The sequence below is a fragment of the Pleurodeles waltl genome, chromosome 6, assembly GCF_031143425.1.
Source record: "Pleurodeles waltl isolate 20211129_DDA chromosome 6, aPleWal1.hap1.20221129, whole genome shotgun sequence".
Classification (NCBI taxonomy): Eukaryota; Metazoa; Chordata; class Amphibia; order Caudata; family Salamandridae; genus Pleurodeles; species Pleurodeles waltl.
In genome coordinates this window covers 1,204,819,609-1,204,838,327 of record NC_090445.1, presented here as the reverse complement: position 1 = coordinate 1,204,838,327, position 18,719 = coordinate 1,204,819,609, and the positions used below count along the sequence as shown (strand labels likewise).

Here is an 18,719-nt window from a genome sequence, read left to right as displayed (position 1 = left end):
GGTCAGGGCAGTCCCCTCAGGCTTCAGAGGTTGCTGGTCCCTGTTGGATGCGTCCCTGGTTGCGGGTTTTCGAATCAGGAGACAGGCCGGTAGGGCTGGGGCCAGAGCAGTTGTCATCGGGCATCTCTCCAGGCTTGTAGTTCAGCATTCCTTCTTTGTAGTTAAGGTTGCAGGAATGTGATTTTCTGGGTTCTGGGGTGCCCCTAAATACTAGATTTAAGGGTGTGTTTAGGTCTGGGAGGGCAGTAGCCAATGGCTACTGTCCTGGAGGCTGGCTACATCCTCTTTGTGCCTCCTCCTTGTGGGGAGGGGGGCACATCCCTAGTACAATTGGGGGAATCCTCCAAAACTAAGATTGAGGATTTCTAAAGGCAGGGGTTACCTCAGCTCAGGACACCTTAGGGGCTGGCCTGACTCGTGGGTGGTGACTCCTTGTTTTTCTCATTATCTCCTCCAGCCTTGCTGCCAAAAGTGGGGGCAGTGGCTGGAGGGGCGGGCATCTCCACTAGCTGGGATGCCCTGGGGTGCTGTAACAAAGGGGGTGAGCCTTTGAGGCTCACCACCAGGTATTACAGTTCCTGCAGAGGGAGGTGTGAAGCACCTCCATCCAGTGCAGGCTTTGTTCCTGGCCACAGAGTAGCACTCTCCCCATGTGGCCAGCAACTCATCTGGTTGTGGCAGGCTGGCAGAAACTGGTCAGCCCCCAAACTAGAAGTCGGATTGGTATTCAGGGGGCATCTCTAAGATGCCCTCTGGGTGCATGTTACAATAAATTGAACACTGGCAGTGTGCATTTATTGTGCTGAGAAGTTTGATACCAAACTTCCCAGATTTCAGTGTAGCCATTATGGAACTGTGGAGTTCATGTTTGACAGACTCCCAGACCATATACTCTTATGGCTACCCTGCACAATGTCTAAGGTTTGGCTTAGACACTGTAGGGTCATAGTGCTCATGCACATAAGCCCTCACCTGTGGTATAGTGCACCCTGCCTTAGGGCTGTAAGGCCTGCTAGAGGGGTGACTTACCTATGCCACAGGCAGTGTGAGGTTGGCATGGCACTCTGAGGGGAGTGCCATGTGGACTTAGTATTTTTCTCCCCCCCAGCACACACAAGCTGTGAGGCAGTGTGCATGTGCTGTGTGAGGGGTCCCCAGGGTGGCATAAGACATGCTGCAGCCGTTAGAGACCTTCCCTGGCATTGGGGCCCTTGGTACCAGGGGTACCAGTTACAAGGGACTTATCTGAGTGCCAGGGCTGTGCCAATTGTGGAAGCAAGGATACAGTTTAGGGAAAGAACACTGGTGCTGCGGCCTGGTTAGCAGGGTCCCAGCACACTTTCAATCAAAACTTAGCATCAGCAAGGGCAAAAAGTCAGGGGGTAACCATGCCAAGGAGGAATTTCCTTACACCAAGGTATTGTTAATTTTTGGCATTGCATTAGTGTTGACAGCGTATGCTGAGCTACCAAGTATGCTACTTCTCAATCATTCTGTAAACATAAAACTTGGACAAAAGCTTGCAATAGGATATTCAGTTTGGGCTCATGGTACTTAAATATAACTGATTTGACTACAGTGTGGGTTGTCTAAACTGTAGGCTGCATGGAATGCTATCCCAAGGATGAGGGTGTGGGGTGACTGGGCTGCCACCAGTGACCTTTTACCAGTTGTCTCAAGTATTACCTGACTCCTAACTGTCAGCTCTCTTCAGTCTGTAGCCTGCAATAGTATAACTAGTAGGACTGTGGATCACCTGGATCCCAACATGGCCTGGGCAGTTAAGGGCCTGAGCAGCAGTCCATTTATTCAAAAGGCAGACTTGTGCACCATTTCCACAGTTGAATATCTCAAGAGTATTGTGGAAGGAGATAAGAGACTACAAACACAAAAATCATTGTGGTGAGTAACTAACATTTTTATGAGCACAGCTGACATTTGTTCTTACAACTGGAAACTCCTGTTCTGAGCCTGGAAAAGTATGTATTCCGGTGTAACTGTATAGGGTTACTGTATTTTGTTTGGTTCATGTAATTGATCTTTTTTTTTTTTTTCTTTTTTTTTAGGTGAATCAATTCCAATTAGACTGTTCCTAGCAGGATATGATCCAACTCCAACAATGAGAGATGTCAACAAAAAGTTTTCTGTGAGATATTTTTTGAACTTGGTACTAGTAGATGAGGAAGATAGACGCTACTTCAAACAACAGGTATGCTGCCACATGGTATTTTACATGTGTATTTTGTTGTGTGACCTGGGCAAGCTGCTCAACCCTAAACACATTTTGTTTGGATATTTTGATGTTCAGATCCCTATAATATTTTGTAATTATTTACTTGAGGAGTTATTGGAGAACTGAGCTTACTACATTAGTGCTACCAAAGTATAGGAGATTTAGTACTTGGGGGGTTGCATGCAAGACCATGTGGGTCTGTATAGGAGGTGTGAAAGTCCTACATTCTCTTATGTAATTGGAGTCAGAGACTAGGTTGATGCTCTCCTTGAAAAAACAGTTATTATGTGGAGCACTTATGGGGCCCAGTAATATAGCTGAATGTCAGCCCAACACAGCCCCTAACCATACAGTGCTTTGAGAAGGTAATCCTATGCACCCCCCTCCCCCAAAACCCATACCTAGTTTTCTAGCAAGGCTTGTGTAAACAATGAAGAGTACAGGGGGGTAGGTCGTGCATTTTTTAAAAATAGGAGTAATTGAGATCATTTTAACCGCTTGAGTGCGGGCGTCGGCCACTGGCCGACGCCCACACACCCTCCCTGGTGCGGGTCACGACCAGTGGCCGACACCAGGAAGGGCATTAATAAATCCTCGGGTGCGTCGCGCCCGAGGATTTTTGTTTTTGTTTTTTTTTACTACCCCCGGGAGACACGGAAGCTACCGTGTCTCCCCCCGCCCCCCACCCACCCCTTTGGCTGACGTTGCAAAGGTGTTTTCCCCATGAAAGCAGGAAGCAGCCATGCGGCAGCTTCCTGCTTTCATGGGGAAAACGGCCTTTTACACGTTCGGGAAGGCCTTGTAAGAAAGGGGAGAGTCTCCCCTTTCTTACGAGGCCTTCCTGAAAGTGTTTCCTGGCCCCCGATCGCAGCACAGCTGCGATCGGGGGCCAGGAAACCCCACTAGACACCAGGGATTTCACTTTTGGGGGGCGGCCCCCCCGGAAAACGTCCCCCCCCCCCCCCCGGCATAATTTTTTTTATTAAAAAAAAGGTAGGTGCCCCCTGGGGGGGGGGGGTGCGATCGCCCCCCCCCCCCCGGGGATTTATTTTTTCCAAAAAATGAAATGACAGGGGGTCGCCCGTGGGCAGGGTGACCCCCTGTGGGGGCAATTTTTTTTTTAGATGTTGTAGAGGCCATTTTGGCCCCAAGGAAACCATACAGCAACTAAAAAAAATATATATGTATATATCTATATATATCTATGTAGATAGATATATCTAGGTACATGGATATATCTCTATGTAGAGATATATATATATATATATATATATATATATATATATATATATATATATATATATATATATATATATATATATATATATATATATATATATATATATATATAGGTAGATCTGTATCAAAGAGATTTATAAAGCGCGCTACTCACCTGTGAGGGTCTCAAGGCGCTGCGGGGGGGGGGGGGACAGGGGGAGGGAAAGGGGCTAGGAGGTTCACTGTTCAAAAAGCCAGGTTTTGAGGCCCTTCCTGAAAAGAAGTAGGTTTTGGGTCTTGCGAATGTGGGTTGTGAGTGCGTTCCAGGTTTTGGGTGCAATGTAGGAGAAGGATCTGCCCCCGGTGGTGGTGTGTTTGATGCGGGGGACAGAGGCGAGAGAGAGGTCAGCTGAGCGGACGTTTCGTGTGGGGGTGTGGAAGGTGACTCTCGTTGAGGTAGGCAGGGCCTGTGTTGTGGAGTGATTTGTGTGCGAGGATGAGGATCTTGAAGGTGATCCTTTTGTCAATGGGGAGCCAGTGGAGGGATTTGAGGTGTGGAGAGATGTGTTCGTGTCGGCGGAGGTCGAGGATGAGTCGTGCTACGGAGTTCTGGATGCGTGTAGTTTGCACTTGAGTTTTAGAGTGGTGCCTGCTGCTGATGAGTGCGTGAGTGACAGTTTTTCTGGTCTCTGTGGGGATCCATTTGAATGTTTTTCAGTATACAGAGTTTGTTGAAGCATGAGGAGGTAAGAGCGTTGATTTGTTGGGTCATAGAGAGGGAGGAGTCTAGGATGATGCTGAGGTTGCGTGCGTAGTTGGCGGGGGTGGGTGCAGGGCCTAGCGTGGTGGGCCACCATGGGGGGTCCCAGGTGTTTTTGTGTGGGCCAAAGAGGATTATTTCGGTTTTGCTTGAGTTGAGTTTCAGGTGGTTGGCTGTCATATATACATCACTTTTGTCAATATGTGTGTGGTTTCCCTGGGGGGAAAAGGGTCCGACTTGTCTAGTGGCAGTTTTAGTGCCATAAAGAAGCGCAGAAGGTTTATATGCCTACTGCAAAGAGCACATCTGTATTTTATGTAAATAGCTGAGTACATTAGTAAAGTCTATGGAGGGATGAAGGGCACTTTTGCTGGGTGCTAATGAGCGAATCCGAGGAGGAGGGAGTGGGAGCACCAATAATGATTGTTGGACTGGGTGCAGGAGGTGCTAAAGACTGTGACGAATGGTATGTGACAAGGTGTTTTTTGAGTGTCTTGAAAGTACGTGCTGATTGAGGGAAGAAGCGCAGGTAAGGTGGCCTCTACTGTTGCACGTATCTCACACACACCATCGATTTTGTGACTGTCTACGTAGGCTAGTGTTTTAGAGCAACAGTTTAGCCAATAGCAGAGATGGCATCTTGATGGATGACTGCTGCCTGCACTTGGGTTATAGAGGACCGCTCTGACATAGGATCAGAGACTGAGACATCAGATACTGAGACAGCATCTGAGGGATAGGACAATGGCGCAGACTCTGGGAGTGATTTTTCAGTCAGAGGAGTCCCATTCGAAAACTCCTCTTCCAGTACATTATGAGGGAGGTGATGAGGACAGTCCTGCTGTCCCTTCGCAAGCTGTTCGTGCAACTGGGTAATAGTGGGTTAGGCCAACCCAGAGAGCAGGTGAATGCGGCGGCAAGCAGAGAGTGCTCTCTTGGGAGCTCACCAATTTAGTTCAGCCCCAAATTCCACCACCCAAATCATATTGTGGAGACATCAAAATTGTCTATGGCAAAACAAACTGGTTTTGTAAGGCAGGCACCTGTGTTTTTGGTCCTGGATTCGGCGGCCATATAGAGAAACACACTAAACCCAAACATTTCTGGAAACTAGACATTCGGGGGAGTCCACAGAGGTGTGACTTGTGTGGATTCCCCAAAGTTTTCTTACCCAGAATACCCTGCAAAGCTGAAATGTTGAAAAAAAACTCTATTTTTCTCACATTTCTGTCACACAAACTACAGGAATATGCTGGGATCCACAACATTCCTACCACCCAGTGACTCCTCACCTGTCCTGATAAAAACACTACCCCACTTGAGTGCCTACACCTAGTGCCTGTGTCAGGAATGGATCACCCCAGGGTCAACAGCTGCCTCACGTAAGGACCAACATTGACCGTTGTGTGATCTATTCCTGTCGCAGGTACCAGGCCTAACCACACAAGTGAGGTATCATATTTATCGGGAGACTTGGGGGAACGCTGGGTGGAAGGAAATTTGTGGCTCCTCTCAGATTCCAGAACTTTCTGTCACCGAAATGTGAGGAAAACGTTGTATTTTAGCCACATTTTGAGGTTTGCAAAGGATTCTGGGTAACAGAACCTGGTCCGAGCCCCACAAGTCACCTCATCTTGGATTCCCCTGGGTTTCTAGTTTTCAAAAATGTGCTGGTTTGCTAGGTTTCCCCAGGTGCCGGCTGAGCTAGAGGCCAATTTCCACAGGTAGGCACTGTTTTCTATGAAAAAATGTGATGTGTCCACGTTCTGTTTTGGGGCATTTCCTGTCGCGGGCGCTAGGCCTACCCACACAAGTGAGGTATCATTTTTATCGGGAGACTTAGGGGAACGCCGGGTGGAAGGAAATTTGTGGCTCCTCTCAGATTCCAGAACTTTCTGTCACCGAAATGTGAGGAAAACTTGTTTTTTTAGCCACTTTTTGAGGTTTGCAAAGGATTCTGGGTAACAGAACCTGGTCCGAGCCCCGCAAGTCACCCCTCCTTGGATTCCCCTAGGTCTCTAGTTTTCAGAAATGCACAGGTTTGGTAGGTTTCCCTAGGTGCCGGCTGAGCTAGAGGCCAAAATCTACAGGTAGGCACTTCTCAAAAAACACCTCTGTTTTCTTCCAAAAATTTGGATGTGTCCACATTGCGCTTTGGGGCGTTTCCTGTCGCGGGCGCTAGGCCTACCCACACAAGTAAGGTATCATTTTTATCGGGAGACTTGGGGGAACGCCGGGTGGAAGGAAATTTGTGGCTCCTCTCAGATTCCAGAACTTTCTGTCACCGAAATGTGAGGAAAATGTGTTTTTTTAGCCACTTTTTGAGGTTTGCAAAGGATTCTGGGTAACAGAACCTGGTCCGAGCCCCGCGAGTCACCCCTCCTTGGATTCCCCTAGGTCTCTAGTTTTCAGAAATGCACAGGTTTGGTAGGTTTCCCTAGGTGCCGGCTGAGCTAGAGGCCAAAATCTACAGGTAGGCACTTTGGAAAAAACAGCTGTGTTTTCTATAAAAAAAAATAGGATGTGTCCATGTTGTGTTTTGGGGCATTTCCTGTCGCGGGCACTAGGCCTACCCACACAAGTGAGGTATCATTTTTATCGGGAGACTTGGGGGAACACAGAATAGCAAAACAAGTGTTATTGCCCCTTATCTTTCTCTACATTTTTTCCTTCCAAATATAAGAGAGTGTGTAAAAAAGACATCTATTTGAGAAATGCCCTGCAATTCACATGCTAGTATGGGCACCTCGGAATTCAGCGATGTGCAAATAACCACTGCTCCTCAAAACCTTATCTTGATCCCATTTTGGAAATGCAAAGGTTTTCTTGATACCTCTTTTTCACTCTTCATATTTCAGCAAATGAATTGCTGTATACCCAGTATAGAATGAAAACCAACTGCAGGGTGCAGCTCATTTATTGGCTCTGGGTACCCAGGGTTCTTGATGAACCTACAAGCCCTTTATATCCCCGCAACCAGAAGAGTCCAGCAGACAAAACGGTATATTGCTTTCAGAAATCTGACATCGCAGGAAAAAGTTACAGAGTAAAACATAAAGAAAAATGGCTGTTGTTTTCAGCTCAATTTCAATATTTTTTTATTTCAGCTGTTATTTTCTGTAGGAAAACCTTGTAGGATCTACACAAATGACCCCTTGCTGAATTCAGAATTTTGTCTAGTTTTCATAAATGTTTAGCATTCCGGGATCCAGCATTGGTTTCACACCCATTCCTGTCACTAACTGGAAGGAGGCTGAAAGCACCAAATATAGTAGAAATGGGGTATATCCCAGTAAAATGCCAAATTTGTGTTGAAAAATTTGGTTTTCTGATTCAAGTCTGCCCGTTCCTGAAAGGTGGTAAGATAGTGATTTCAGCACCAGAAACCCTTTGTTGATGGCGTTTTCAGGGAAAAAACCACAAGCCTTCTTCGGCAGCCCTTTTTTCCCATTTTTTTGGAAAAAACTAAATTTTCACTGTATTTTGGCTATTTTCTTGGTCTCCTCCAGGGGAAACCACCAACTCTGGGTACCATTAGAATCCCTAGGATGTTGGAAAAAAAGGACGCAAATTTGGCGTGGTTAGCTTATGTGGACAAAAAGTTATGAAGCACTAAGCGCGAACTACCCCAAATAGCCAAAACAAGGCCTCAGCACTGGGGGGGAAAAGGCCCAGCAGCTAAGGGGTTAAATAAAGACCCTCTTCCCATTACAGAACGTGGGAGTGTACATCCTGAATTACCTTCCCGCTTCATGATTGCGAAAGGTGGTCCGGAGATTGGAATTTATGCTAGTATATTTGTAGCATATGCATTAGCCCGTCCAGCGTGAGGTCTGGTTTTTGAACAAATAAGGGCATGTCATGAGCACATAATGAAATTCAGTCATCTTTTACATCAGACCATCTGATGCCACAGAATTGTGCATTCTGTGTGTTACACTGTGCAAAGAGTAGCGGTGCCAGTGCTTGTTTTCCTTTTTCCAAGCCACTACAATATTATTTTGTAAAGTGGTGGACTTGGTAGGTGAGAGAACCCACTCAGAGGCCAGTAACAGTGCAACAAACATTATTTTATTTTGGTAGTGCACAACTTGTGCCTAGTCAAATGCTATAGCCATGGTAATCAATATGTTAGTGTAGAATAATCCCCTCTTTTAGTAGTATGTCTTAGAGCGCTGTCTTTTGCTCATGAGTACTCAAGCTAGACCTCAAACAAATATGAGCCACATAAGTCTGCTTGTGTCCCCTGTAGCCTCCAGTGTAAATGTTGACTCTGAATGAACCCATGGATGGAGTCAAGGGGGTGGTTGCCTTTAGGCCTTGGGGGTAGGTGCATTTTCTTTTTCTTTAATAAATAATGGGAAAGTAAAAAATGTAAGTTATTTGTTATGTGACGTTGATGAACCTCCTTGTAGGATTTGGTGAGGACTACATGAAGTCAGATGAGTCTTACCATAGGTTCTTAAGACAGTGTACTTCACTTCAGTGTTTATTAGCTATATTTACTCAGTTGGATGAACACAAGTCTGGAAATGTTAACAGGCACACTTACAGTGTCAGTCTAAGATTTTACATGCGCGCTCTGCCCAAATTAGTTTCACCTGTCAAGCTAGTGTAAAAAAAAAAATATATATATATATTTTTTAATTAATACAAATTGTTTCCATTCTAAAAAGGCAATGTTCTGAAATATTCGAGGCATAAATGAATTCAGTATCACTTTGCCTAATGGTAATTTCCAGTTGCATAACTGGCATAATTGAATTTTTCAGTTTCTCGATTAGTAGCTGCATCTGATAGCGAACCTTTGTTTTATGAAATTGAAAATAGAAGGATAAACAAGCACATAATGCTTAATTAAATTAAAGGAAAGTCCAAAGCATACACCTCTCCTGCCTGATCAGTGTACCCTTGTGTAGAACTTGCTTAATGCAAGTATGTGCTCATGCATTATTCCTAGAATCATGTTGGCAAATACGAGTGCCCTATTTTTCTTGCTGGTAGTGCAAGAAGGAACAGACACTGGTGTGTTCCAAATTGGAAGAAGGTGGTCGTAGCAAAAAAAATAGTTTTCTTTTGTCAGTTCTAGGAAGGTGCTAGCCCCTGGTGAATGGACGCACACAAGCTAGACTGACGTAGCATATCTGCTCTGAGGTATCTTGTAGTAATTCTGTAAAACCTATCCAGATAGGTTTAGAGCTTGTACAGGTAAAATTTATATAAGAAATTATAGGAGAAACTGTAGAACGAGCATTGGCAAGAAGTGAAAAACAATGATAGGATTGTAGCCTTCATAAAACCCTTTTCGCCTCATCTTCACCTGACCAAAGAATGAAGTGCAACTATTAATGTCAGTAGAAGTTCTGTCAGTTGGTTGAAATATTTGTGCTCTAATGACATGTTGAAAAGACATTTTCCTAATTGACGGTGACTATATAATAGACACTCAAGTGCTCAGTGCCTGATTCAAGTGGATACATGTAAGCATAAATGTAAAGACCACATGAGGAAAAAAATGCTAGAAAGCAGTACTTACATATAAGCAAACGGTGGCCTATATGGATACATTGTTAATTATTTAATGTACGAGTCTGAAATTAGTCACAACTGACTGTCAATACAAGTGCCTCAAACAGTTTTATATAGTTACCTCACAGCTTTGCCAAAGTGTGTTCCAAAACAGCCTGTTTTGCTGCCTGGCCTCCGTAAAATGGGGACATGATAGTGCACATATTAAAGGGGAGAGTATCTTGACTTTCGTAACCACGTAAGTTGGTATCTTGCACTATACAACGTATTTGAGCATATGACGATTTTTCTATGATGGTACAAAGTAGTTGTTTGATTTATATTGCTTAGTTTGTTGCTAAGATGATATCAATCCTTTAACATATTGGTTTAGGCAATAAGAGTAAGTGCACCATTTGTGTATATTTTTGCATATTTTTCTAGGTGGTTTAAAATATCAGTTCCATTCATCTTCGTCCTCAGGAGGCCTGTTTGAGTGACCGACACACATTGACAACCTTTGACTAATCAGGTCCATTCAGCACTAAAGTATGCATACAGTGATTGGCACAGTATAAATGAGAAGCTGTTAAACTGATCATACTGTAGTATTTTTTTACCGTCCTCATATCATGGAGCAAGTAGTTACCTCTGGCACAGACCCAGTCAGAGCTAACCACAATCCTAGTGCCAATGATTGCCACAGCCATCGAGACGAGTACAAAGGCCCGAAACATATTGGTACCCAGGTGTAATAATAAGACAGCTTGATATTACATTTCTTTCTTTCCACTCCATTTCAAGAAGCTATCCAAGATAGTGGGGGCTCCTCTGTTTACATCTCCAGTATCCAATTTACAAGTCCAATGACCGCCTATAGCCAGGTCTCCATGGAAGTAGGTATGGGATTAAGTTAGTCCTTGCATATTTCCCTTCTAGCAAGAAGCAACAGAACAGAAGGGACCGCTGTGTGACTTCCAGGGAACTGTGTTGCAATATCTACCCCAAACAGGACCAGAATGGGGTTAACCACAAAAGCGACGCTAAGAATCCCAGCCAAAGCCTTGCTCACATCATCCCAACACTATGAAAGTAATGTGCAAAAGAAGAACATATGTTTGTCGGTTGCCTCGAGATAGCCACATCTTCTGCACCCTGAATCTGATTATTATTATTATTATTTTTATGCAAATTTCACAATCTTGGGGAGTCTAGAAAATCCTTTTGAGCGTGGAGAAAAAAAAAAAAAAGAACAAGTGATTCCTTTTTTAAATTGGCCAGTCTAACAGCTTTGTATAAAAGCTTGAGGCATGCTTGCCACAAATATTGCAGGTCTGACTCTGGCACCGTACCTTCCCAGATTGAGAACGGAGCTTGCAATTTAATTTCCTTGTTATCCACCAGCATCCAATACCATATGGAGATCTTATTATTTTTTTTGTTTGTGTATCCTGTTTCTGACTTGCAATCTCCCAAGTGGCTCCAATTTCAGGCTTCTTACCCATATACCTTGAGAGGAGTTGCACATATTTAAATCTTTCAAACCTTCCTTTGGTCTTACTCATCAGTTTCCCCCAAGGTACCAGACCTGGACAGTAAGGAGATCCTCCCACAGTGTTAAACCGGCATACCACAAAGAGATGCTCAAGCTGTCTTGTAGGCATTCTGGGGGTACCTGGGTAGCCACAAGAAGGGGAAATATCTGAGAAATATTTCATGCTTCCTCATTTTATGCCAAAGCCTACCAGCTGCATTCAGAACCTTCAGCCGTACTGTTTTAAAGTAATTTGGATCACTAAACTTCTACAACAGGCCGTAGTACCCAAGATCCTTAATCATAGCCATCAGTAGCTGAGCTGACGTTGAACTATCTGGAGTCCCTAACAGCTTTCTATTGTTCTTAAACTGAAAGACATCACAATACTTCCCCAGATCGATAATGCCAGGCCTCCTTTTCTCCAGTTTACACCACAGTTTCTTCCCTGTCAGTCTAACTGCCCAGAGGCCCATACAAAATTTATTTTCCCCTGGAGCTTGACAATTAATGATTCAGGGAAGGGAAGCGGAATACAGTTGAACAGATATGTGAAATTAGGTGAGGTACTCATTTTAATCAGAATGACCCACTTGTATATGGTTAGTGGCAGGTTCCTCCACTTAGTGAGCATCATGTGTGTATATATATATATATATATATATATATATATATATATATATATATATATATATATAAAATAATATATTATATATGTTTGATGGCATGTGTAGCTGCAGATACACATGCTGTGCACTGTTCCTGCCATCTAGTGTTGGGCTCGGAGTGTTACAAGTTGTTTTTCTTCGAAGAAGTCTTTTCGGGTCACGGGACCGAATGACTCCTCCCTTTCGGCTCCATTGTGCATGGGCATCGACTCCATCTTAGATTGTTTTCTTTCCGCCATCTGGTTCGGACGTGTTCCTTTTTCGCTCCGTATTTCGAATCGGGAAAGTTAGCTAATTATCGAAAATTCGACTGTATTGTTCGCGCTCGGTACCAGTTTAGTGTTAGCACATCGACACCGATAGTAGAAACGCTCCGGCGGCCCTTCGGGGCTTCCACTCTTCAGCGGGGCCTGGTCGGCCTGACTGCGTCCATCGTCGAAACTCATGGACCGGACCCCCTTCCACTTCTGCCCGAATTGCCACGCCAAGTATCCTTATGCAGACCAACACTTGGTCTGTAATCTGTGTCTATCACCGGAACCCAGGGAGGATACTTGCGAGGCCTGTCGGGCATTTCGATCGAAAAAGACCCTACGCGATCGAAGAGCCATGAGACTACAAATGGCGTTGACACCGACCGAACAGATCGACGTCAAGGAGGAGGAAAGAATCTCCATACAAGAATCGGACTCGGACGACTCCGAAAGTGAGCTACCGACGACACAGCAAAAAACTGAGTAAAACGGCCCCGTTCAAGACTCACTCCAAAATCATAAAGGCCAAGGGGATGCCACCGCCAACAGGCCATGGCTTAACCCGAAAACACAGTGACCAACCATCGGCACCGAAAAAGGCCACACAACAGCCGAAGACATCCGACTCCGGTCGAGATACCGGCTCCGAACCATTTCGGCACTGAGAGTTCGACACACCCAAGGTGAAAAAGGTTTCCTCGGAACTGAAAGACTATTTTGAAACCTTCGATGTCGAAAAAGGCAGCCTCGGTGCCGAAAATAGGCTCCTACACAGAAGAGCACGGACTTTCCAGCCAAATGCAAGAGCATAGATTTATGCAGGAATTAAGTTTGGGGGAACCAGACCATACTCAAAGGAGGTTGCACATCCAGAAAGGGACTGGTAAAATACAAACTCTTCCTCCAATTAAAATAAAAAGAAAGCTAGCATTTTAGGAGTCGGAAATGCAGCCAAAGGCAAAGGTGGCAAGAGACAAAACACCACCACCAAGGTTTTCGCCACAGCCTTCTCCACTACATTCACCACAGCTGTCCCTGGTAACAACACCCCCAATGCAGTCACCAACACACACGGGGATGATACAGGATGACCCGGATGCATGGGACTTATATGATGCACCAGTCTCCAACAACATTCCCGATTGTTACCCGGCAAGGCCGTCACCTCCAGAGGGCAGCACTGCATATATGCAGGTATTATCAAGGGCAGCTACTTTCCACAATGTAGCAATGCATGCGGAGCCAATAGAAGATGATTTCTTATTTAACACCTTGGCATCCACCCACAGTTCTTACCAAAGTTTGCCAATGCTCCCAGGCATGCTCAAGCACGCAAAACGGGTGTTCCAGGACCCAGTGAAAGGCTGAGCTATCACGCCTAGGGTGGAGAAAAAATACAAACCTCCCCCAACGGACCCTGTGTTTATAACACAGCAACTGACACCAGATTCGGTGGTCGTGGAAGCAGCAAGAAAGAGGGCAAACTCCCAATCATCAGGAGACGCACCACCGCCTGACAAGGAAAGTCGGAAGTTCGATGCTGCGGGCAAACGAGTGGCAGCACAGGCAGCCAATCAATGCCGGATTGCCAATTCACAGGCTCTACTGGCTCGCTACGACAGATGCAACACATTATACAGCACTTGCCCAAGGAACACCAAAAACGTGCCCAACAGGTTGTTGAGGAAGGACAAGCAATTTCCAACAACCAAATAAGGTCTGCATTGGACTTGGCAGACACAGCAGCACGGACAGTCAACCCTGCGGTAACCATTCGCAGGCATGCATGGTTACGGAGCTCAGGTTTTAAACCGGAAATCCAGCAAGCTGCGTTAAATATGCCTTTTAACCAGGAACAATTGTTTGGGCCGGAGGAGGACACTGCGATTGAAAAACGAAAGAAGGACACAGACACGGCCAAAGCCATGGGCACGCTCTACTCCCCACAAAGCAGAGGCACTTTTAGAAAGCCACAATTTAGAGGGGGGTTTCGTACTCAAACCCCAGAGCCTTCCACCTCACAAACTAGACCCACCTATCAGGGGCAGTACCAGAGAGGAGGGTTTCGAGGATCATACAGGGGTGGACAATTCCCAAGAGCAAGGGGGAAATTCCAAAGCCCTAAAACAACTCAAGCCAAACAGTGACTTCAATGTCACAAACCCCCAACACTTAACACCAGCGGGGGGAGACTTACTGCATACTACAAAAACTGGACAAACATAACTACAGACGCATGGGTCCTAGCCATTATCCAACATGGTTATTGCATAGAATTCATACATTTCCCACCAGATGTGCCCCCAAGAGCACACAATATGTCCAAACAACACTTAGACCTGTAACAGCTAGAGGTCCAAGCATTGTTACAGGACTACATGTCAACGTTAGATCTCAAGGATGCATATTTCCACATACCCATACATCCTTCTCACAGGATATACTTAAGGTTTGTAATCCAGGGCGTACATTACCAATTCAAGGTGTTACCATTCGGGATAACAGCCCCAAGGGTATTCACAAAATGCCTTGCAGTAGTAGCCGCTCATATAAGGAGACAGCACATGCACATATGCCCATACTTAGACGATTGGTTAATAAAAACCAGCACTCGGCAACAGTGTCTTCTTCACACACAATGCATTATAGAAACTCTACACAAACTAGGGTTTTCTATAAATTACCAAAAATCACATCTACAACCATCCCAGATACAATACTTTGGAGCAACACTCAACACACAAAAGGCGATTGCCACTCCAAGTCCGCAAAGGGTACAAGCGTTCCAGAATATAGTATTAAACATGCAGCCAAACCAACACTACCAGATGAAGTTTGTAATGAAACTTCTAGGCATGATGTCTTCATGCATAGCCATTGTCCCAAACGCAAGACTACACATGCAGCCCTTACAACAGTGCCTAGCAACACAATGGACACAAGCACAGAGTCGACTTCAAGATCTAGTGTTGATAGACCGCCAGAAACACTTCTCGCTTCAGTGGTGGAACCCTATAAATTTAAACCAAGGGCGGCCATTCCAAGACCCAGTGCCCCAATACGTGATCACAACAGATGCTTCCGTGATGGGGTGGGGAGCACACCTCAACCAGCACACAGTATACAAGGACAATGGGACATTCAACAAAAACAACTGCACATAAACCATTAAGAACGGTTGGCAGTGTTTCTAGCATTGAAAGCATTTCAACCACTGATAGCCCACAAACACATTCTTGTCAAAACAGATAACATGACAACAATGTATTACCTCAACAAGCAAGGAGGGACACACTCGTCACAACTGTGTCTCCGCACAGAAAATTTGTCATTGGGCAATTCACAATCACATTCGCCTAATAGCACAATACATTCCAGGCATTCAAAACCAGTTAGCCGACAATCTCAGTCGAGCCCACCAACAAACACACGAATGGGAAATTCATCCCCAGATCCTACAAGATTACTTTCTACGCTGGGTAACACCAAAAATAGACCTATTCGCAACAAAAGAAAACGCAAAATGCCAAAACTTCGCGTCCAGGTACCCACACCCTCTGTCCAAGGGCAATGCGTTATGTATCAGTTGGTCAGGGATATTTGCTTACGCTTTTCCCACTCATTCCTTATCTGGTAAACAAATTGAGTCAAGACAGACTCAAACTAATACTCATAGCACCAACCTGGGCTCGCCAACCGTGGTACACAACACTGCTGGACCTATCAGTAGTACCTCATGTCAAATTACCAAACAGACCAGATCTGTTAACTCAACACAAACAGATCAGACACCCGAATCCAGCATCGCTCAATCTAGCAATCTGGCTCCTGAAGTCTTAGAATTTGGACACTTAGAGCTTACACAAGAATGTATGGAGGTCATTAAACAAGCTAGGAAACCTACTACAAGACATTGTTATGCAAACAAATGGAAAAGATTTGTTTACTACTGCCACAATAATCAAATTCAACCACTACATGCTTCCGCAAAGGACATTGTAAGCTACTTATTACACTTACAAAAGTCTAAGCTAGCATTCTCTTCTATTAAAATACATCTCACAGCAATATCTGCCTATCTGCAGATTACACATTCAACATTGCTTTTTAGAATCCCAGTTATCAAAGCATTTATGGAGGGATTACAGAGAATAATACCCCCGAGAAGACCACCAGTACCTTCGTGGAACCTCAATATTGTAGTAACACGACTCATGGGACCACCATTTGAACCCATGCACTCTTGTGAAATGCAATACTTAACTTGGAAGGTAGCCTTCCTAATAGCTATCACATCTCTTAGAAGAGTAAGTGAAATACAAGCATTCACTATACAAGAACCCTTTATACAAATGCATAAACATAAAGTGGTTCTCCGTACAAATCCCAAATTCTTACCAAAAGTTATATCACCATTCCACCTAAACCAAACAGTGAAACTCCCAGTCTTTTTTCCACATCTAGACTCAGTAGCCGAAAGAGCCTTACATACGTTAGACATAAAAAGAGCACTAATGTATTACATTGACAGAACAAAAACTGTTTCGCAAAACGAAACAATTGTTTGTAGCCTTCCAAAAACCTCATGCAGGGAATCCTATATCCAAGCAAGGCATTGCCAGATGGATAGTGAAATGTATTCAAACCTGCTATATTAAAGCAAAAAGAGATCTACCTATTACACCAAAGGCGCATTCCACTAGGATAAAAAGGCGCCACATGGCTTTTCTAGGGAATATACCTATGACAGAAGTTTGTAAGGCAGCCACATGGTCTACGCCTCATACATTCACAAAACATTACTGTGTAGATGTGTTAACAACACATCAAGCCACAGTAGGACAGGCTGTCTTACGAACATTATTTCAGACAACTTCAACTCCTACAGGCTAAGCCACCGCTTTTTGGGAGATTACTGCTTACTAGTTTATGCACAGCATGTGTATCTGCAGCTACACATGCCATAGAACGGAAAATGTCACTTACCCAGTGTACATCTGTTCGTGGCATGAGATGCTGCAGATTCACATGCGCCCTCCCACCTCCCCGGGAGCCTGTAGCCGTTATAAGTTGGATGAAAATTGTAAATTTGTAAATAAATAGTATTTTAATACACATTATGTACATACATACTTACTCCATTGCCTGGGGACATTTACTATATTCACAACTCCTACCTCAACCTCTGCGGGGAAAACAATCTAAGATGGCGTCGACGCCCATGCGCAATGGAGCCGAAAGGGAGGAGTCCCTCGGTCTCGTGACTCGAAAAGACTTCTTCGAAGAAAAACAACTTGTAACACTCCGAGCACAACACTAGATGGCAGAATAATGCACAGCATGTGAATCTGCAGCGTCTCATGCCACGAACAGATGTACACTGGGTAACTGACATTTTATATATATATATATATATATATATATATATATATATATATATATATTTATATAAATATATATATATATATATATATATATATATTCGGTGGCATGTGTAGCTGGAGATACACATGTTGTGCATACTTCTGCCATCTAGTGTTGGGCTTGGAGTGTTACAAGTTGTTTTTCTTCGAAGAAGTGTTTTCGAGTCACGGGATCCTTCGGCTCCATTGCGCATGGGCATCGACTCCATGTTAGATTGTTTTCTTTCCGCCGTCGGGTTTGGACGTGTTTCTTTCGCTCTGATAGTTCAATTCGAAAAACCTTGAAAACGCTTAATTGCTCGTTGGTATTGTTTCGATCGCTTTACACTTCTATCGACACTAAAGTACCGTCGGAACAAACATCTCTACTGGCCCATCAGGGCGCGCACACCCAACTCGGGCCGGCCGCGTGGAAGCCTCATGGATTGGACTCCTTCCGATTCTGTCCTTGGTGCCACGCTAAATTCCCTACACAGACCAACATCTCATATGTAATCTTTGCCTTTCTCTGGACCATCGGGAAGAAAATTGCGAGGTCTGCAGATCCTTCTGGTCAAAAAAGACACTTCGGGACAGAAGAGCACGAAGACTCGAGCTGGCGTCAAAAAGCTCCGAACATCTCGATGTCGAAGAGGAAGAGATCAAGCAGACCGCTGTCTCTGTTCGAGGATCCAACTCCGACCAGGATTCCGAGGAGGACAAGACCGGTCACAGCAGGACAACACGTGAGTACGCTTGCCCCGTACCATCTAAGCCGAAACATAAGGCCTTGGGGACGCCACTGCCGGAAGGCCATGGCTCAACCCAAAAGAAAACACCCAGGACCAACCCACCAGTTCAGCACCGAAAAAGGCCACTCCTCTGAAGCCATCAGAGTTGAGCTGAAGCTCCGTCTCCGAACCGAGCAAACAGTGCTCTTCCGAGTCCAAATCTCGAAAATCTTTTTCGGAGCAGAGACCATCCTCAACCCCATCTTTTTCGATACCGAAAAAGCCAGCTTCGGAGCCCAAAAGACCTGGTTATACTGAGGAGCATGGACTTTCAAAAACACTTGGAGAAAGCCATACAACTACTGTGGAGGACTCGCAAATACAGCCATTCTTGGAAGTAATGGATGAAAG

At 44.7% G+C, this 18,719-nt stretch overlaps 1 protein-coding gene across 1 annotated transcript in view; it reads left to right on the top strand.

The window, feature by feature from the left end:
* The window catches only part of VPS26A (VPS26 retromer complex component A), a 361,055-nt gene that overhangs the window by 259,797 nt on the left and 82,539 nt on the right, over positions 1 to 18,719 (top strand). The window contains exon 8 of the mRNA XM_069240511.1: positions 2,067 to 2,209. Within this exon, the coding sequence (XP_069096612.1) occupies positions 2,067 to 2,209 (143 nt within the window). The remainder of the gene's footprint in view (positions 1 to 2,066; positions 2,210 to 18,719) is intronic.